The sequence below is a fragment of the Rhinopithecus bieti genome, unplaced genomic scaffold, assembly GCF_001698545.2.
Source record: "Rhinopithecus bieti isolate Rb0 unplaced genomic scaffold, ASM169854v2 scaffold_6717, whole genome shotgun sequence".
NCBI lineage: Eukaryota > Metazoa > Chordata > Mammalia > Primates > Cercopithecidae > Rhinopithecus > Rhinopithecus bieti.
The window spans coordinates 222,353-243,447 of NW_016805334.1; the positions used below are offsets into that span (position 1 = coordinate 222,353).

Consider the following 21,095-nt stretch of genomic DNA (forward strand, 5'->3'; position numbering starts at 1 on the left):
TAAACCTAAATATAGGCCAAGTATTTGTGATGAAAATTTAGCATTCAAATGAGATGTGGTATAAGTGTAAAATGCTCACCAAAATCAAAGACTTACTACAAGAAAAGGAATGTAAAATGTCTTATTAATACTTTTTATGTTGATTGCATGTTGAAATGTGAAAATTTTTGATATTTTTGATATATTCGATTAAGTATAATAGTAAAAAATTTAAAATAAGCAAATTGGTGACTAGTGAAATAGTTAAGTAATTTTATGAAAACAGCAAAAATCTCGATTTCCTTTATTATTATTATTATTATTATTATTATTATTATTATTATTTGAGATGGAGTCTTACTTTGTTGCCCAGCCTCTATTGCAGTGGCGTGATCTCGGCTCACTGTAACCTCTACATCCTGAGTTCAAGTGATTCTCCTGCCTCAGCTTCCCGAGTAGCTGGGACCACAGGCATATGCCATCACGTCCGGCCAATTTTTGTATTTTTAGTAGAGATAGGGTTTCACTGTGTTGGCCAGGCTGGTTTTGAACTTCTGACTTCAAGTGATCCACCTGCCTCGGCCTCCCAAAGTGCTGGGATTACAGGCGTGAGCCACCACTCCCAGCTTTTTTTATTGTTTTTTTAAGCCCAAACCTCACCATCTTGGTTTCCTTTATAATCCTCCTAGGAATGGGGCTTTAAACAAGTAGCTTAGCAAGGTAGCAGAGCAAACTATCTTAAAACTGGAAATTTCGATAGACAGGGCCTTTGAGTCCCAAACTAGCATTAGAAAATATAATTCTCTGGCCGGGCACAGTGGCTCACGCCTGTAATCTCAGCACTTTGGGAAGCCGAGGTGGGCGGATCACGAGGTTAAGAGATCGAGACCGTCCTGGCCAACATGGGTGAAACCCCATCTCTACTAAAAATACAAAAATTAGCTGGGTGTGGTGGTGTGCACCTGTAGTCCCAGCTACTCGGGAGGCTGAGGCAGGAGAACTGCTTGAACCCGGAGGTGGAAGTTGCAGTGAGCTGAGATCACACCACTGTGCTCCAGCCTGGTGACAGAGTGAGACTCCATCTCAAAAAAAAAAAAAAAGAAATCTAATTCTCAGCTGTAAGGTTCTATGGTCATTAATGATCTGAGAAATTGGGGATGGCATAGTTACATACACAGATTTATAAAATATGAGCAGTGATTCCCTAACTTCAGTTAGACTAAAAACATCTGTTTATAGATTGACAAACTTTTTTTTGAATTTTTAAATTAGGTGACTAATAAAGGTACCAGAAGAATATGGCTGCACAAATACCAGAATCTGATCAGATAAAACAGGTAAGGTATTCTTAATAAGGGGAAAATATTTCGCAAAAAATGTAAGATGCTATTAATGCCACTGTGTCAGGTTGGGTGCAGTGGCTCACATCTGTAATCCCAGCACGTTGGGAGGCCCCGATGGGTGGATCACTTGAAGTCAGGCAAGACCAGCCTGGCCAACGTGGTGAAACTTCCGTCTCCTAAAAATACAAAAATTAGCTGGGCGTGCTGGCGCACACCTCTAGTCGCAGCATACTTGGGAGGCTGAGGCACGGGAATTGCTCGACCCAGGAGGCAGAGGCTGCAGTGAGCCGAGATTGCACCATTGCACTCCAGCCTGGGCAACAGAGCAAGACTCCATCTCCGAAAAAAAAAAAAAAATGTCAGTCAGTGGTTTCACAAAACAATTGTTTCTATTTCATTTCCAAAATGGATATTAAATGTTATAAAGTGTCTGTATTTTTTTCTTTTCTTTTTTTTTGAGACAGTCTTGCTCTGTCGGCCAGGCTGTAGTGCAGTGGCACAATCTTGGCTCACTGCAACCTCCATCTCCTGAGCCCAAGCAATTCTCCTGCCTCAGCCTCCCGAGTAGCTGGGATTACAGACATGTGCCACCACGCCCAGCTAATTTTTGTATTTTTATTAGAGACGGGGTTTCACCATGTTGGCTGGGCTGGTCTCAAACTCCTGACCTCAGGTAATCCGCCCACCTCAGCCTCCCAAAGTGCTGGGATTACAGGCATGAGCCACCACGCCCAGCCAAGCATATGTATCTTTCATTTGACTGATAATCAAGAAAAAATTAAATATTCAACTAGAAAATAAAACTGTTCTGTAGATCATATTGTACCCATTTAAGTAGCATAATAACTATGATTTCAAGTGTTACGGTATATTTTGTCTAAATATAAAATACTAGTAATTGAAGTTTCAAAGCATCTTAGTTTTAAAAACCAAATACTAAAGAACATTCTGGTTTGTTTGTAGTTTAAGGAATTTCTCGGGACCTACAATAAACTTACAGAGACCTGCTTTTTGGACTGTGTTAAAGACTTCACAACAAGAGAAGTAAAACCTGAAGAGGTATGAAAAGTGTTACTCACTGAAATTCTCCAGGCCTGTCATAAACACTATAAGTAGGAGCCCCTTAAGCATTTTACTTGTTCCTACCTATTACAGGAATTTAGACTACCTTTTATGTTCCATTGCTTAGAAGAACTGAAGCAGCCACTGAACCATGGCATTGAGTTTAACAGTGCCAAATTTAATATGATAGTTACATTGTACCAAGTCAGACCATTTTAGAGAAGATGCCTGCAGCTGCTGAGTTACTGTTTCACAACAAAGATTCTTACTAATTAGCTTTCAGTCAAGATGGCCTACCTAGAGAAACTTGGCACAGCCTTTCTGTATGGCCCTGGGAATTCTAGTTGGCTTTGGAAAAAGCAAAGCTTGACTTTGATGGGTCATATTGAAAACCTAATCCTATTAGAAGTCTTAACTTTTTTTTTCTAAGACAGGGTCTCGCTCTGTCACCCAGGCTGGAGTGAAATGGCATAATCATAGCTCACTGTAACTTTGAACTCCCAGCACTTTAGGAGGCCAAGGCAGGTGGATCACTTGAGCCCAGGAGTTCGAAACCAGCCTCAGCAACATGGTGAAACGCTGTCTTTACAAAAATTACAAAAAAAAAAAAAATTAGCTGGACACGTTGGCACATGGCTGTGGTCCCAGCTACTCTGGAGCTGAGATGAGAGGGTCACCTGAGCCCGGGAGGCAGAGGCTGCAGTGAGCTGTGATTGCACCACTGCACTCTAGCCTGGGCGACGGAGCAAGACCCTGTCAACAAAAACAAAAACAAAAAAACCAGTCCTCATCTCTACTAAAAAATAAAATGAAATACTAGCCAGGCATGGTGGTGTGTGCCTATAGTCTCAGCTACTCCAGGGACTAAAGTAGGAGGATAACTTAAGCCCAGGAGGTTAAGGCCGCAGTGAGCCGCTGCACTCCACCCTGGGCAACAGAGAGAGAACCTGTCTCAAAAAAATAAATAGGCCAGGCACGGTGGCTCATGCCTGTAATCCCAGCACTTTGGGAGGCCGAGGCGGGCAGATCACGAGGTCAGGAGATCGAGACCATCCTGGCTAACACAGTGAAACCCCATCTCTACTAAAATACAAAAAATTAGCCAGGCATGGTGGCAGGCACCTGTAGTCCCAACTACTCGGGAGGCTGAGGCAGGAGAATGGCCTGAACCCAGGAGCCAGAGCTTGCAGTGAGCCGAGATCACGCCACTGCACTCCAGCCTGGACGACACAGCGAGACTCCATCTCAAAAAATAAATAAATTAATTAAATAAATAAAAAGTAAAAGGTTGAGAATTAAGAATGTTGTTTCTCATTAAAAAGGAACAAACTTACTACTGGGTCTACATTTTAACAATCGAAACAAGAGGATAGGAATGTGGGCTTTCACTTAATACACTTGCAGAAAATCTAGTCCAGAAGCTTCTTGAAAGCAGAGACTTACCATTGCTCTTAGTGACTACAAACTGGCAGGCATTCAATATATATTAATGCTTGTCAGTGGATGAAAGTATCAATTAAAAGCTATGGTCAGTTGCTGCCAATTAATACTATTTAATTCTCAGATATATTCAAAGAAAAGCAAACTACACACTGTTCTTTTAGAATACATGCATTTTAAAAAATTCATATTTTTGTGTTGCCTCTTATATCTTCCCTTTTCGTTCCTAGACCACCTGTTCAGAACATTGCTTACAGAAATATTTAAAAATGACACAAAGAATATCCATGAGATTTCAGGAATATCATATTCAGCAGAATGAAGCCCTGGCAGCCAAAGCAGGACTCCTTGGCCAACCACGATAGAGAATTCCTGATGGATGAACTTTTGATGAAAGATTGCCAATAGCTGCTTTATTGGAAATGAGGACTCATCTGATAGAATCCCCTGAAAGCAGTAGCCACAATGTTAAACCATCTGTCATGACTGTTTGGCAAATGGAAACCACTGGAGAAACAAAATTGCTATTTACCAGGAATAATAAAACTAGAAGGTCTTATTGTTCAATGAAATAATAAGATGCAACATTTGTTGAGGCCTTATGATTCAGCAGCTTGGTCACTTGATTAGAAAAATAAACCATTGTTTCTTCAATTGTGACTGTTAATTTTAAAGCAACTTATGTGTTCAATCATGTATGAGATAGACAAATTTTTATTACTAAAAGTAAAATAAATGGAAATATTACTGAGCAGTTGTTTATACTGTATGGTACCATAGTATTCTCACTGGACTGTGGATACGTTGAAATGTTTTTCAATCAGGATCATCCTCCAAGCATTCCTGTTCATTCATGTCTGCCTCAAATTGCTGGTGAATACATAAAACAGTTACTTGCTAATCATTTCAATGCACAATCCTTTTCTTGCCTCCCTTGTATCAGGGTGGGCATTATTCCTTTTTTTTTTTTTGAGATGGAGTTTTGCTTTCGTCACCCAGGATGGAGTGCAATGGTGCGATCTTGGCTCACTGCAATCTCCACCTCCCAGGTTCAAGCAATTCTCCTGCCTCAGCCTCCCAAGTAACTGGGATTACAGTTGTGTGCCACCATGCCTGGCTAATTTTTGTATTTTTAGTAGAGATGGGGTTTCACCATGTTGGTCAGGCTGGTGTCAAACTCCTGACCTCCAGTGATCCGCCCACCTCAGCCTCCCAAAGTGCTAGGATTACAGGCATGAGCCACTGCGCCTAGCCACATATTCTTATCTTACCTACATTTTCATATATCTTCAGGAAACCATCCCATCTGCCCTAGTTTGGGAATGTTTAAGAGTTGACTGTTACACTGTAATGGAGTTCATGTTTGTGTTTTGTTCAGAAGCTGACAGTTAAATATGATAGATTCCAAGGCTTGCCAATGATAAAAAGTGAACCAAAGTTAATGTCTTATGGCCAATGAATCCCGAAACGAATCCAAGCATTTGCAGGAAATTCTAGTTGATGCATATGTATACCAAGTAGTTTAGTAAAATGCAAGTGGACTAAAACTTACTAATCAACTGGCTTATGAATGGATTTCATTCAATACCATTTTAAACCTATATTTAAGAGAATGCTAATTAGCCTGTATGTTTAAATTTACCAAAGCGATTTTTAGTTTTGTATGTTAATGGAACTAGAAGTATTGTTCTGCTTTAAAACTGAAGTGTTGAAATACAGGTAATACTCAAGAAAATACACAATTTATTATAATCAAAGGAACCTGAAAGAATAGGCTTGCTTCATGTTAAAGCAGCCAAAAAGTCAGAGATTTCACTTATTTAAGATTCTGGGCAAGTCACACATATACTTTGATATTTCTGCGTAGTCAAGCATAACATAGCTATTTACTGTGTACATTTCACAAAGATAATTAAATATGTGCTCACCTGGCAAATAAGGGGAATTTTGTGCAACAGCATCTCAAATACCTTGGGAGGGAGTGTGTGTTTGAAAACCTTCAGAAGTTCCTGTGGTTGCCCACACACTAAAAGGGCATTGCTGAGGTGTTGAACCCCCATTCTATGCTCTCCTGAAACAGAATGACAAGTTTTGAGCAAAATTTTAAAGTTCTTTAAAACAGACATTCTACAAATCCAAGAAAGCAACAAGCATTAAAAATTAAAAGCATATCAAGCTAAAGACTACTTAGACAAGTCTTGTGAAGAGTACAGTACAAATATGAGTTTCTTAGTGGTGAAGCTGCAATATTAATAATTTTGAGCCAAATTACAGCAAGTATGCTCTTACTGTTTAGAAGTGCACTTTTGCATTGGAAATGCTCGTGTTCTATAATTTGGGTATGGAGGGAAGAGGATACTGAGGTTTTTTGTAAGCAGTTGTCTGCTTTTATTAATATCTGAAGGTTATCTTTACATGTGTGATTAATAAAATAGGATAGATTAAACATGTTCCAGCTAAATGGAACTAAAAAAAAAAAGATTTCACTATCAAAGAGTTGAAACAAGATTTAGTGTAACATGAATTACATACCCTGAGGAAAAAAATAAGAGATTTATGAACTCTGATTTTTAAGCACAGTTTTAAAATGAGTTTTAGGATAACTGGCTTTGAAGTAACAAAGAATGAAAATATGTGAAGAGTGAAAATCATAGCATTTCTGTTTAAGTTAGAACATGGAATGACTTTAGTCTCCCTTGTTTTACTTTAAGGAAACTGAGGCAAAGATCAGTGAAATGATGTATAGTTTCAATGCTGATTAATTTCAGCATTAGGAATATAATCTAATTTTTTGACCCTTGAGACTAGAGTACTGCCTCTCTTCAGGTATTCGGTAATCACAGGAGTTGAAATCTTGACATACTTCATATAACTAGGTAGAAAATAAAATACGGCCCTACAAGTAAGTATAATAATAGATTTTTATTAGCTGAAACTAGTTTTCCATTTATCGGTTGAAATACATGGTCATATGAAGAGAAGAGTGCATGACAGAAAAAAATGCTTTCCAAAGATTCATATTAAGCTTAAACTAAAAAACAACAGGGATATGTCCTGACTTAAATACATTAATTTTACATTTTCAACGTAAGATATAATAGTGCCTGTTCTCAAGATTGGTGGTGCTAACAATACAAAACAATCAATTTGGTCAAATAATTTAACCAACCAATAAATTAAATCATACCAGCTCCTCAGAAATTTCAATCAAAATTATTGGCCCTATGGTCTTATATAGACATAGCCACCACTGAGATGGCTATAGAACTGTATTTTACCTGACAGCAAAATGATGAAAATTATGGGTGATGTCAAAGGGGAGTGGAGAAAGTTAAGAAGACTGCAGAAAACTGGGTGAAAAATTGCCACATTGGATAGAATACTGTACTGGTTTGTTTTCAATGTTTTAGAAACCTAGGGAGATTTTTAAAAAAATATTGACATCTGGGTTCCAGCCCCATAGATTCTGATTTAATTGGTTTGGGGTTTGATGAAGAATTAAAGAATAAGCAGCCAAGACCGAGAACTGCAGTGTAAGTAAAATATGGAAGTATAAAACTTATGTAAAGAGCTATTAGGGGGCTGGGCGCGGTGGCTCACACCTGTAATCCCAACACTTTGGGAGGCTGAGGAGGGCAGATCACTTGACGCCAGTTCGAGACCGGCCTGGCCAACATGGCAAAACCCAGTCTCTACTAAAAATGGAAAAATTAGCCAGGCATGGTGGCACACACTTATATAATCCCAGCTACTTGGGAGCCTGAGACATGAGAATTGCTTGAACCCAGAAGGCTGAGCCAAGATCACACCACTGCACTGCAGCTTGGGTGACAGAGTGAGACACTGTCCCCCCAAAATAAAAAAGCTATTAAATAGCAGTTAAAAATTTAAAAACCCAAGTTTGCAACATGTGTTCAGATCACCTCTAAATCTAATTGAACATTACATCTTAGCTCTTAAGCATAAAGTGAATAGGAATAAAATGTGATAAAATATGTTATCTTTTTTCTTTTGACTTACAATCCAGAACTTTCTTTCCCACAATTTGAGGGTCCTTGTTTACAAAAAAGAATATAAAATTATGAATACAAAATTACTAGGGGTGGCTGGGCATGGTGGCTCATGCTTGTAATCCCAGCACTTTGGGAGGCCAAGGCAGTTAGATCACTTCAGGTCAGGAGTTTGAGACCAGCCTGACCCACATGGTGAAACCCTGTGTCTACTACTCATACAAAATTAGCTGGGTGTGGTGGTGCATGCCTGTAATCCCAGCTACTTGGGAGGCTGAGGCAGGAGAATCGCTTGAACCTGAAAGGCAGAGGTTGCAATGGGCTGAGATTGCGCCATTGCACTCCAGCTTGGGCAACAAGAGTGAAACTCCATCTCAAAAGAAAAAAAAAATTGCTAGGGGGCCTTAGAGGCCTATGCATATAAAGGTCTTTAGACATAAGCTTCACTGGTTTATGTAAAGTCACTTCTGTTTATATCATTTAAGTCAGTTCTAACTGTACATTTTGTCATCAATATTTAGCACGTATTTTAGTCCATTTCAAAATTACTCCATCTAAAAGTAAAATCATTAATATTTAGCAGGTATTGTCCATTTTAAATTACTCCATCTGAAAGCAAGATCAATACTAAATGAAAATACTAAAATACAAATTATAGTGATTAATGTGCAATGATTTTGAATGCCTACAACTTTTTCATTTCTCAAAACCTTTATAATGGTTTTAAGACACTGAATAAAAATCTTGGCTATTGCTGTGAGTTGTCTAGGATTTTGACTTCCTCTTTGTTTTTATAAATCCTGGAGGAGGCTACTTACAGATTGAAAAACAAAACCTTTAAAAAAAAAAAAACAGAAAGAGGCAAAACAGGTATAGGCACTGTGATATGCAAGGGAGTTTGCAACACTTAAAAAATATACATACATTGTACTAATGGGTTTTGTAATACTGATTTATCCAGCAACATCAGTTACTTCTTAAATTAAGAAGCCTCAAGACAAATTTTCCTTTCCAGGGTTTAACACCAGAATAAGGACATTATGATTATAATATTTATACAATAATAATATTATCTACCATCATTTTGCCTAACAATATTATGAAGTTTTCTCAAATCCATCTGGAATTAGGTAGGAATAAATTATAACTCAAAATATGACCATTAAGTGTAAGATAGCCCCAACAGGCATCACTCCATTAAACACAGTAAAAGAATGGACATTCATAGGGAATTTATTTATCAACAAACTAAATAAGTATTAAGAATATTCTAAGAAAGCAGAAACATTTTTATAAAGCAGTTAGAATTTTTAAAAGTTGTTTTGTTTGTTTTCTTGAGACAGAGTCTCTGTCTCCCAGGCTGGAGTATAGTGGCAAGATGATGGCTCACTGCAACCTCAAACTCCTGAGCTCAAGTGATCCTCTCACCTCAGCCTACTGAGTAGCTGGGACTACAGGCACATGCCATGGTACCCAACTAATTTTTGAAGTTTTTTGTAGAGACAGGGTCTTGCTTTGTTGCCCAGGCTGTTCTCAAACTGTTGGCCTCAAGCAATCCTCCTGCCTTGGCCTCCCAAAGTGTTGGGATTACCAGTATGAGCCACCACACCTGGCAAAAAGTTTTTATTCTTAACATTTAGTCACTTGGAAAACTCACTGACTTAGAATTGTATATAAAAATAAATGAGGTATTTTTGTATTTGGCTTTGCTACTCTGTTTGCCCACTTCCAAGTCTGCAACTTGAACACTAAACTCTAACATAATGCAATAATACAGTGTGATGAAGTGAACATGCTGGGATAGTTTTTCTTTAGTGAGGGAAGTTGGCTAACACATCCAGCTAGTTATTTGACATACAAATACTAATAAATATTTCTTAAGAATAAACTGTTGTAACTCACAAAAGAACATTTACATTCTTACCTCTAGATAACCAAAGTTCTCCCATCCGTACCTCTTGCAAGAAAAGTTCTTGCAATTTTTTATTCTTCGCTGGATCCCACAACTAAAATATTCATAAAATATTTAACAATGAGTAATGAATGTAAGGAATATGGTTACTGATCAAATTATTTTTTATTTATAAAGGACATCTTGGGCTAGATGCAGTGGCTCACGCCTGTAATCCCAGCACTTTGGGATGCCGAGGCGGGCGGATCACCTGAGGTCGGTAGTTCGAGAACAGCCTGACCAACATGGAGAAACCCTGTCTCTACTAAAAATACAAAATTAGCAGTCGTAGTGGCGCAGGCAGGAGAATCGCTTGAACCTGGGAGGTGGAGGTTGCAATTGGCTGAGATCACACCATTGCACTCTAGCCTGGACAACAAGAGCGAAACTCTGTCACAAAAAAAAAGGAAGAAAAAAAAATGACATCTTGAACCTAGTCTCTAAATCCAAAGGTATGACAAATGTAGTTGTTCTTTAAATATTATACCAATTTTCTAAAATGGGATTATTTTAAGTGATTTTAAAAAATGACATATTTGTTAGGTTGAGATGCTTATAATAAGTAACTCTCATCCCTTATTTTACCCACCCACATATAGCAGAAATCCTACTGTAATTAATATAACAAAGGTACTTTTGTATGTTGCAAAATTATTTTCTTGCCAGGGATATTAACAGTGCCTGTTGATTTGGTTGCAATGATTTCTCTGGCTTATAAGGTCATTTTGGTCTTTTTAGTAGTGAAACCTGTTCATGCGACAGTAATTCTCTATTAGGGGAAACAAACTATGCTAAGCCTTCTGTACTCACACCCTCAAAAGGAAAGGGACAAAGGACCTGGTGGGGGGTTGGCAGGGGAGTGAGTATTCAGAAGGATGCTTTGGTTTACTGCAGTTGGTTCATGAAGGCTACCATGGCCACAAGATGGCATCATCATTGGTACTATATCTAGGGCTAGTCTTTCAAGGTACACTGTGCAAACCCTAGCCCAAAATATCAACTCCACTGCCAGTTACTTCAGCTCCAGTGTTTCAAATCTGTAAGGTTTTTGTTTTGTTTTCCCCAATAATTTTCTTTTAAAATGCAATGAGCCTGGAAAGGGGTCACCTTTTTTTTTTTGAGACGGAGTCTCACTCTCTTGCCCAGGCTGGAGTGCAGTGGCACAATCTCGGCTTACCGCAAGCTCCACCTCCCAGGGTCAAGCCATTCTCCTCCTTCAGCCTCCCAAGTAGCTGGGACTATAGGCACCCACCACCACGCCCAGCTAATTTTTGTATTTTTAGTAGAGACGGGGTTTCACCTTGTTAGCCAGGATGGTCTTGATCTCCTGACCTTGTAATTTGCCCGCCTCAACCTCCCAAAGTGCTGGGATTACAGGCATGAGCCACGGCGCCCAGCCAGGGGTCATCTCTTAAGCTTGTATCATCAAATATACTAATAATCAGTAACATCAGAGGTTTTACTCAATAGATGTTGAGTGAGGACTGGCAAGGGCAGGACACTCCAGGAAAAGCTGGAAGGAATTGGAGACCAAGAACCCTGTGCCCATCCCCAAGGAGTCACAGTCTTAATAAAGGGAAAGGGATCATGTAGGTACAACAAGAAGTCCAATGTCCTCTGGGGCTCAAAGTACAGAGACATTACATCTAGTTGGAGAATTGTCAAAGGCTTCTCAGAAAAGATAGTGTTTGAGATGTGGAGAGGTTCAGTGAAAGTTTGATGAGGAAAGTATAAGCAACGCAAAATTGCAGGGAACATACCAAGTGAACTTAATTAGCTGGATTATGGTAGGGTAAATATTTGCTGGAGTGCAGTGGCACAATCTCGGCTCACTGCCACCTCCGCCTCCCAGGTCCAAGTGATTCTCCTGCCTCAGCCTCCTGAGTAGTTGGGATTATAGGTGCACACCACCACGCCCAGCTAATTTTTCTATTTTTAGTAGAGACGGGGTTTTACCATGTTGGCCAGGCTGGTCTCGAACTCCTGACCTCGTGATCCACCAGCCTCGGCCTCTCAAAGTGCTGGAATTACTGGCATAAGCCACTGTACTGGCCATGATAGGGTAAATGTAGCAACAATATAACCATTATTGAAGGCCAGCTATAAACTAGGAACTTTTCATATATTATTTCCAATCCCTAGGAAAACAAGGCAGTCAATTGAAATAGGCACCCATCAAAGGCATAGCACCAAGCGGAGGCTGGTTTTGTTTTTTGTTTTGTTTTGTTGTTTTGAGACAGAGTTTCACTCTGTTGCCCAGGCTGGAGTACAGTGGCATGATCCTGGCTCACTGCAACTTTTGGCTTACTGCAACCTCCGCCTCCCAGGTTCAAGCGATTCCCTTGTCTCAGCCTCCCGGGTAGCAACTATAGGCATGTGCCACCATGCCCGACTAATTTTGTATTTTTAGTAGAGATGAGGTTTCACCATGTTGGCCAGACTGGTCTTGAACTCCTGACCTCAGGTGATCAGACCACCTCAGCCTCGCAAAGTGCTGGGATTATAGGTGTGAGCTACTGCGCCCAGCAAAGCTGGTCTTTAATCTGTAGAGTAGGGAGCTACTGCAAGGAATTACATATTCAGAGCTGCCATTTAGAAGAAATTTACTCTAACAGCATAAGAATAGAGGCAGGGCGACAAGTTAAGAAACTATTTCAATAACCTGGGTAAAAGGTAATAAAAGCCTTTAGTCGCAGGGAAGCAATAGAAATAGACAAGTGGGATATATATACATACATATATATATATACACATATATATATATGTATATATATATATGAAATAGAGCATTTGAAAATAAGAATTGGTCATTGTTTATGATGGATGAAGCTGATATTTAAACAAGATGAGTCAGGGTCATAGCAGGGAGGCTAGTGACACCAGGAGCATAGTAAGGAAACAGGAGTAGGTGCAGTGGTAACGGGGGAGATGATGAACTTACTTCTGGACACACTAAGGTGAGGTGCCAATAGAATGTCCAGATGACAGAGTCTGGTAGACAGATGAAACTTGGGACACCAGGTCTAGAGTAGCACATTTGAAATCACTTTTGGAGAAGGCAAGGATCTTCTAGGCAGAGGGGGAAGAGTACAGAACCCAAGGCCCATGTTTCACAAAGCATCTGTTAAAACTGCAGTTTCTTGGGCTCCACCCAGACCTACTGAATCAATCTCTGGGAGTAGGGCCCAGGAATTTGCATTTTTTTTTTTTTTTTTTTTTTTTTTGAGGCAGAGTCTCACTCTGTCGCCGGGGCTGGAGTGCAGTGGCCGGATCTCAGCTCACTGCAAGCTCCGCCTCCCGGGTTTACGCCATTCTCCTGCCTCAGCCTCCCGAGTAGCCCTCCCGAGTAGCTGGGACTACAGGCGCCCGCCACTTCGCCCGGCTAGTTTTTTTGTATTTTTAGTAGAGACGGGGTTTCACCGTGTTAGCCAGGATGGTCTCGATCTCCTGACCTCGTGATCCGCCCGTCTCGGCCTCCCAAAGTGCTGGGATTACAGGCTTGAGCCACCGCGCCTGGCCGGAATTTGCATTTTTAAACAAGCTCTTCAGGTGATTCTTATGGATCCTAAAGTCTGACAGTCACTGTGCCAGTAAGAATTCCCCAGGCTACTGGATCAGAATTGCTGGGATCAGGGTCAAATAATCCATATTTTAACAAATGCTCCAGGTAACTCTAATGCAGCAATGGACCATACTTTGGGAAAGTCCTGGGAAGAAGAGGAAGAAAGACCCTAGAAAAGGTGGTGAGAAGAGACGACTTTCTCTGCTTTGGTTTATTCATCTGTAAAATGAAAATAGAGGCCAGGCACAGTGGCTCCCTCCTGTAATCCCAACACTTCAGGATGCCAAGGCGGGCAGACTGCCTGAGCTCAGGAGTTTAAGACCAGCTTGGGCAATGTTGCGAAACCTGTCACTGTACAAATACAAAAACTAGCTGGACATGGTGTGCACCTGTAGTCCCAGCTATTTAGGAGACTGAGGTGAGAGAATCACCTAAACCCAAAAGGGTTGAGGCTGCAGTGAGCTGTGATCATGCCACTGTACTCCAGCCTGGGCAACAGAGTGAGACTCTGTGTCAAAAAAAAAAAAAGAATAGAGTTGTGACAATTACATGAAAGAACATTTGAAAAATCCTGCTTGTGCTGCTTCCTCACTTGAAATAATTTATTTCCTATATGGGAAATAATATATTAACAATTTATTATTAATAATTATTGATTTATATCAATAAATTACAGTATGACTTAGTTATGGCTTAATACGAATATAATTAAATTATATTGTAATTAAAATATGATTATATTAATATAAATCATTCATTATTTCCCATATGAACTGTCATTGACTGATTTTCCTGTCTTCAACTTCCTTTCTCCACACTAGAACCAGAATTGTCTTATTTAAAAAATAAAACCGAAATAATTGTGTCTTTTCTCTGAAATAAAGTCACCATCATTAGTTATCCACAACAGAAAAATGTCCTGACTTTTCAGTTTGGCATGCAAAGTCCTCCACAATAACACACTAAACTGACCCTCAGCTATCTCTCTGGCCATAACACTCCTTGAATACTACAATTTCATGTTCTGTGCCTCTGCACAAGGTATTTCCCTCTGCCTACAATGAATAACCATATTCAACAAACATTTTCTGGGCACCTACCACACTAGACTCCGTTCTAGGCACTGGAAACAATGGAGAGTAAAAATCAAAGTCTGCCTTCACAGAGTTTAGTGTAATAAACAGAAAGCATTAATTAAATAATTACATAAATGTGCAAGTGAAACCATGGACAATGAAGAGGGACATGCAGCTGTATCAAGCTCTGTCCCAGTCAAGTCAGGGAAGGCATCTCCACTCCCATGTCCAGCTCTTTGGACACTCCCTACCCAGCTAACTATGTCAAATGGGCTGTTATTCTCTACTGTGATTCCATTTTGAAACCCCAGAAGTGTCTTTGACTCTGCCTCTCCATTACCCTTTACTCAGTCGGCATGAACTGTATTCTTCCGAGTTACCACTACCACCACCACAGTTCAGGATTTTTATTACCTCTCATCTAAATCGCTGCAATAGCTTGTTTTCTCTTCCTGTCCATTAAGTACACTCCTGCCTGATCAATCTAAGAATGGTTACCTTCTGCCTTTCTTTCCTTCTTTTTAAAAAATTCCCGCTTAGAAATCTTCAGTAATTCCTCCATTGAATCTCAATTCCTTAACCTGGCCTTCAAAGCAAGCCTTCCTTAATTCAATCCCTACTTTCGCTCTCCAACCTTACCACCCACTATTCCTCAGTATGACTCCTTTGCCAAACTGGTTTACTGAATGTGCTTGGCAGATGCCCCACTTTGCATCTTTATGCACATGCTGTTCCCTCCATCCTGTGTCCTCTCCCCTGAAACCAAGCCACAAATTCATCATCCTTCCAGGCTCAGTTCAATGTCACTTCCGCTACAAAGTCTTCTCCGGAAAAACTGCACGTTTCAAAAATGGCTACCGCAATATTCCTGGTCACACAAGTGCTTTCAGAACCTTGCCATCCCTGTTGAGAGGCAGAATCTATTTCCTCTCCCTTTAAATTGAGTAGGCTTCAATGTTGCCAAAAGTGGTACCATCTGCTCTCCCACATGAGCACATGTTCTAGTTCACATGCATGTGCGTGCTCTCTCTCTATACACACACACATATATGTGTTTACTTGCCCCTTGGGACACAGCCCACCACACAAATGAATCTCAGATCACACAGACACGTGTAGGTGCTCTGGCTAACAATCTCAGCGAAGGAAACATCCAGAATCAACTGCGGATTGCTTGTGGCCAGGAGTTCAAGATCAGCCTGGGCAACACAGGAACACCCTTGTGTCTGTCTTTTTTATAGGCAGTGTCTTGCTCTGTCGCCCAGGCTGCAACTGCCGCCTCCTGGACTCAAGCAAATCTCTTGCCTCAGTCTCCCGAGTAGGTGAGATACAGGCACACACCACCACTCCCAGTTAATTTTTGTATTTTTAGTAGAGACAGGCTTTCACCATGTTGGCCAGGCTGGTCTCGCACTCCTGACCTCATGTGATATGCCCGCCTCGCCACCCAAAGTGCTGGGATTACAGGCGTGCGCCACCGCGCCCAGACCATCTCTTTTTTTTTTTTTTTTTTTTTTGAGACGGAGTCTCGCTCTGTCGCCCAGGCTGGAGTGCAGTGGCCGGATCTCGGCTCACTGCAAGCTCCGCCTCCCGGGTTTACGCCATTCTCCTGCCTCAGCCTCCTGAATAGCTGGGACTACAGGCGCCCACCACCTCGCCCGGCTAGTTTTTTGTATTTTTTAGTAGAGACGGGGTTTCACCATGTTAGCCAGGATGGTCCCGGCACTTTGGGAGGCCGAGACGGGCAGATCACAAGGTCAGGAGATCAAGACCGTCTCTTAAAACAACAAAAAAGGGACTAATCAAATTCTGCCGCAGACTTAGAAAACACGAAAATGCCTTCTGCTTCCGAGCTACAAGAAAGGCCCTGCGGGAGAACAATCTAGAAGTTACCGCCATGTGACCGTGGCCAGTCTGGGTTTCTAAGTGTCCTGCGCGGCTCAGAAAGGGCAAAAGCCTCCTCTTCCTTCTTCCAATTAAAAGAAGTGCCTGTTGTACAATGTTTTGCTTTACAGCTGCCCTTTTACAACTCCAACTTCTCCCTCCTTCCTTCCCTCCCTTTTGTGAGAGGAAAGTGACTGAGCCTGAGGCGGTGCTTGGGGCGGTGCTTGGGGCGCGAGGGCAGGCCTCCTCCCCGGCGCGGGCGGCGGGCGGCTGAGGGAACTACTTGCTGCCGAGCCGGCCAGGAGCCAAGAAACCCAGCGAGCCCGGACCTGCGTCTACTGAGCTACCTGCGTGGATCGAAAGCACTGCACCTGCGTGCCCCGCTCCTCAGGCTTTTGAGGCTCGGCTCTTCTTTCTGCGAACACAACACAGCACGTGCTGGCTGGGAGGCGTGGGCCGAGTGGTCCTCCCCGCCCGGGCGCCGCGGGCCCCTCGGCAGAAGCTGTGGCACTCACGGCCCAGCCTCTCACAGAGGGGCCCTCCCCGCCGGCAGCCAGCCCGCGCTGCCCGACCCGGCCGCGCCTCCGCCTCGGTCCCACTCACTGTCCCGCAGGCGGCGTTTGAACGCGGGGTCCCCGCGCCGCTTCCGGTCGAGGTAAACACAATAGCCTAGGAAGGCGAAGGCGCCGCAGACCGCCGCGGCCGCCAAGAGGCCGAGGAGGGAGCGGACGGAGGGCATCCGGCCGCGGGCGTCCCACCAGCGGAGCGTTGGGCGCGGGCCGGCCAGCAGGGGGCGTCGGCGCGGCGGCCCATCCGGCCTCGCGGCCTGCTGCGCACTCAGCGGCGCGTTGACGCCTGGCACCCAGGCTTGTGGACCGGCTAGGAAGCCGAGCGTTCGGGAGGATGTGTGCGGGAGCCCGCGCAGCCACCAATTAGCAGAGCTCTGTTCGAACCTACGTCTGTCGCACTCCAAATTCTGAGCCCTTTCTCCAAACATGCCTCTGCCCCTGTGTCTACAACACCGATTTGGGCAAAGCACAGTATGCTGCGAATCTGCTTTACTGGAAGCCGGTGGTCGTTTAGGCCTCTCTTCCCTCACCTGCAAAATTAAGTTGACTCTAAGGTCAACTTTGGTCACCTCCTAGTTTGCATTGTCTAACACTAGCCCGTACTCCCCAACCTATGTTTAGTTTTATAAGAAACTGAAGGCTGGGCGCGGTGGGAGGCTGAGGTGGGCGGATGACGAGGTCAGGAGGTCACGAGGTTGACCATCGTGGCTAACCCGGTGAAACCCCGTCTCTACTAAAAATAGGAAAAACTAGCCGGGCGTGGTGGTGGGCACCTGCAGTCCCAGCTACTCGGGAGGCTGAGGCAGGAGAATCGCGTGAACGCGGGAGGCAGAGCTAGCAGTGAGTAGAGATCCCACCAGTGCACCAGTGCCTGGGCGACACAGCGAGACTCCATCTCAAAAAAAAAAAAAGAAAAGAAAGAAAGAAAGAAAGAAAAGAAGAGAGAAAAGAAAAGAAAGACTGAAGACAGCCACACTGTCTTCCAAAGTGGCTGTAGCATTTTTGCATTCCTACCAGCAATGAGAGTTCCCGTTGCTCCACATCTTCCCCAGCATTTGGTATTGTCAGTGTTTTAGTTTTTTGCATTCTAATAGGTGTGTAGTAGTATCTCAGTGTTTTCATTTGCAGTTCTCAAATGACATACACATATGATATTGAACATTGTTTCCTATGCTTATTTGCCATTTGTATATCTTCTTGGGTGAGATGTCTGTTGAAATCTTTTGCCAATTTTTAAATCAGGTTTGTTTTCTTAGTGTTGCGTTTTAAGCTTTGTATATTTTGGATAACAATCCTTTATCAGGTATGTCTTTTACGAATATTTTTTCCCAGTTTGTGGTTTGTCTTCTCATTCTCTTGATGAACATCTTTTTTTAATGTGCATAATTGCCATCCATATATCTTCTTAGTTGAAGTATATGTTCACATCCTTGGTCTATTTTTTAGAAATTGCATTTTTTCCCTGTTTTGATAGTTCTTTATATATTCTGAAGTCCTTATGTGATGTGTAATATGCAAATAATTTCTCCCAGTCTGTTTCTTGTGTTTTTATTCTTTTAACAGTGTCTTTTAAAGTACCAAAGTTTTACATTTTGGTAAAGTCCAATTTATCAATTTGTTACTTTATGCTTTTGATGTTGTATCCAGTAATCTTTGCCTAACCCAGTTAGGCAAAAGGTCAGAAATGTTTTCTCCTATTTTCTTTTAGACCCTTTATAGTTTTAGGTTTTCTGATCCATGTTGTGATCTATTTAAGTTTGTGATCGACTTTGTTTTCATATATCTTGCAAGGTAGGGATCCAAATTAATTTTTTTGCATATGAATGTCCAACTGTTTCCCCTCCCTCCCTCAATTTTTTTTGCATATGGATGTCCAACTGTTTCCCTCCCTCCCTCCTTCCTTTCTTCCCTCCCTCCCTCCCTCCTTCTTTTCTTTTCTTTTGAGGCGGAGTCTCGCTCTGTTGCACATGCTGGAGTGCAGTGGCCTGATCTCAGCTTGCTGCAACCTCAGCCTCCCAGGTTCAAGCGATTCTCCTGCCTCAGCCTCCTGAGTAACTGGGATAACAGGTGCCCACTACAATCCCCGGCTAATATTTGTGGGTTTTTTTTTTTAGTAGAGACGGGGTTTCACCATGTCGGCCAGGCTGGTTTCTAACTCCTGACCTCAAGTGATCCGCCTGCCTTGGGCTCCCAAAGTGTTAGGATTACAGGCGTGAGCCACTGTGCCCGCCCTGCACCATTTCCTTAAAAGGCTGACTTATCTTTACCATATTGCCTGGGCATCTTTGTCAAAGATCACTTATCCATATATATGAGAGCTTATTTTTGGCTATTCAGTTCTATTGCTCTATTTGTCCATCTTATTCCAGTACCACCCTGTTGTTGATTACTATAGCTTGATGATAATTATTGAGATTAGGTAATGCTAGGCTTTCAACTTAGTTCTTATTCAAAGTTCTTTTCGGCTCCTCTAGGTCCTTTGTATTTCCAAAAGAATTTTATAATTAGCTTGTCAATTTCTACAAGATGCCTGCTGGTATTTTATTGGCATTGCACTGAATTTGAGGAGCAAAGAATCTCAACAATACTAAGTTTTATGATCCATGAACAAGGTATAGTCCCTCATAAAGACTGTCTTTGTCTCAGCAATATCTTGCAGTTTTCAATAGAGGTCTTTCCCATCCTGTCAGATTTATCCCAATATATTTCATATTTTTATGGTACTGTAAATGGTATTTTAAATTTTCCAATTATTCACTTTTTATTGCTAGTGCATAGAAATCCAATTGATTTCTGTATATTAAACTTGCATCCCATAATCTTGCTAAACTTGCCAGTCTAGATACCTGTATGGTTTCTTTTTCTTACCTGAATGCTCTGGCTAGAACTCCTAGTACAATGTTGAATGGAAGTGGTGAGAGGCCAGGCGTGGTGGCTCATGCCTGTAATCTCAGCACTTTGGGAGGTCAAGATGGGAGGATTACTTGAGCACAGGAGTTCAAACCCAGCCTGGGCAACATAGTGGGACCCTATAACTATAAAAACTACAAAAATTAGCCAGGCATGGTGGCGCGGGCCTGTACTCACAGGTACTTGGGAGGCTGAGGCGGGTGGATGGCATCAGCTCAGGAGATGGAGGCTGCAGTGAGCTGTGATCCAACAACTGCACTACAGCCTGGGTAACAGAGTCAGACCCTGTCTCAGGGAAAGAAAAAAAGCAAAAAAAAAAAAAAAAAAAAAAAATGCAGCAGCCAGTTAGAGTAGGTATCTGTCTCATTCCTAATCTTGAGGAAGGCCTGGCATGGTGGCTCATGCCTGTAATCCCAACTCTTTGGGAGGCCAAGACGGGCAGATCACTTGACGTTAGGAGTTCGAGACCAGTCTGACCAACATGGTGAAGCCCCGTCTCTTCTAGAAAAAAAAAAAAAAATTAGCCGTAGTGCTAAAAAATAGGGCGTAGTGGCAGGTGCCTGTAATCCCAGCTACTTGGGAGGCCAAGGCAGGAGAATCACTTGAACCAGGGAGGTAGAGGTTGCAGTAAGCAAAGATTGTACCACTGCCCTCCAGCCTGGGCAGCAGAGTGAGACTCCATCTCAATCAATCAATCAATAACTTGAGGAAAAACATTCAGTCTTTCATCATTAAATATGATGTTAACTATAGGTTTTACATGGGTGTCCTTTATCAGTTGAAGAAGTTCCATTCTATGCTTACTTACTTTGTTGAGAGTATTTATTGAGAACAGATAGATTTTTTTTTTTTTTTTTTTTTTTGAGACGGAGTCTCGCTCTGTCGCCCGGGCTGGAGTGCAGTGGCTGGGTCTCAGCTCACTGCAAGCTCCGCCTCCCAGGTTTACGCCATTCTCCTGCCTCAGCCTCCGAGTAGCTGGGAATACAGGCGCCCGCCACCTCGCCCGGCTAGGGTTTTTTTGTATTTTTTAGTAGAGACGGGGTTTCACGGTGTTAGCCAGGATGAGTCTCGATCTCCTGACCTCGTGATCCGCCCGTCTTGGCCTCCCAAAGTGCTGGGATTACAAGCTTGAGCCACCGTGCCCGGCCGAGAACAGATAGATTTTGTCAAATGTTTTTTCTGCCTCATAAGGTTTTTCTTTTTTAACTTATTAATATGGTAAATTACATTGATTTTTATTTTGTTTTTGAGACAGGGTCTCACTCTGTTGCCCCGGTTGGAATGCAGTGGCATGACCATAGCTCACTCT

At 42.2% G+C, this 21,095-nt stretch overlaps 2 protein-coding genes across 6 annotated transcripts in view; one reads left to right on the forward strand and one right to left on the reverse strand.

Annotated features, from left to right (window-relative positions):
- The window catches only part of TIMM9 (translocase of inner mitochondrial membrane 9), a 16,666-nt gene extending 11,941 nt beyond the window's left edge, over nucleotides 1–4,725 (forward strand). For all 3 annotated transcript variants that reach the window (XM_017872199.1, XM_017872198.1, XM_017872200.1), the window contains 3 exons: nucleotides 1,252–1,316; nucleotides 2,286–2,381; nucleotides 4,055–4,725. In XM_017872199.1, coding sequence (XP_017727688.1) covers nucleotides 1,278–1,316; nucleotides 2,286–2,381; nucleotides 4,055–4,189 — 270 coding nt within the window. In that variant the 5' untranslated portion in view covers nucleotides 1,252–1,277 and the 3' untranslated portion in view covers nucleotides 4,190–4,725. The remainder of the gene's footprint in view (nucleotides 1–1,251; nucleotides 1,317–2,285; nucleotides 2,382–4,054) is intronic.
- On the reverse strand, nucleotides 4,522–17,496 carry TOMM20L (translocase of outer mitochondrial membrane 20 like). 3 transcript variants are annotated; one of them, XM_017872196.1, is made up of 5 exons: nucleotides 16,911–17,496; nucleotides 16,679–16,722; nucleotides 9,759–9,840; nucleotides 5,753–5,895; nucleotides 4,522–4,694 (listed from the first exon to the last, which is right to left on the reverse strand). In XM_017872196.1, the coding sequence occupies exons 1-5, from the start codon at nucleotides 17,302–17,304 to the stop codon at nucleotides 4,641–4,643; spliced, it is 717 nt and encodes a 238-aa protein (XP_017727685.1). In that variant the 5' UTR covers nucleotides 17,305–17,496; the 3' UTR covers nucleotides 4,522–4,640. The 3 variants fall into 3 exon arrangements, with proteins under 3 accessions (XP_017727685.1, XP_017727684.1, XP_017727686.1); XM_017872195.1 differs by having other exon boundaries at nucleotides 4,608–4,694; nucleotides 16,655–16,722; XM_017872197.1 differs by lacking the exons at nucleotides 9,759–9,840; nucleotides 16,679–16,722 and having other exon boundaries at nucleotides 4,608–4,694.
- Between the last annotated feature and the right edge of the window lie 3,599 nt (nucleotides 17,497–21,095).

What these genes read in the sequence shown, in the direction of transcription:
- TOMM20L (XM_017872195.1), bottom strand. Translation starts at nt 17,304, where the DNA reads ATGTTTGGAGAAAGGGCTCAGAATTTGGAGTGCGACAGACGTAGGTTC. An exon ending in CAAACGCCGCCTGCGGGACA is followed by an intron (nt 16,723 to 16,910) that starts GTGAGTGGGACC and finishes TTGTGTTCGCAG; the next exon opens with AAAGAAGAGCCGAGCCTCAA. An exon ending in AGAACTTTGGTTATCTAGAG is followed by an intron (nt 5,896 to 9,758) that starts GTAAGAATGTAA and finishes ATTCTGTTTCAG; the next exon opens with GAGAGCATAGAATGGGGGTT.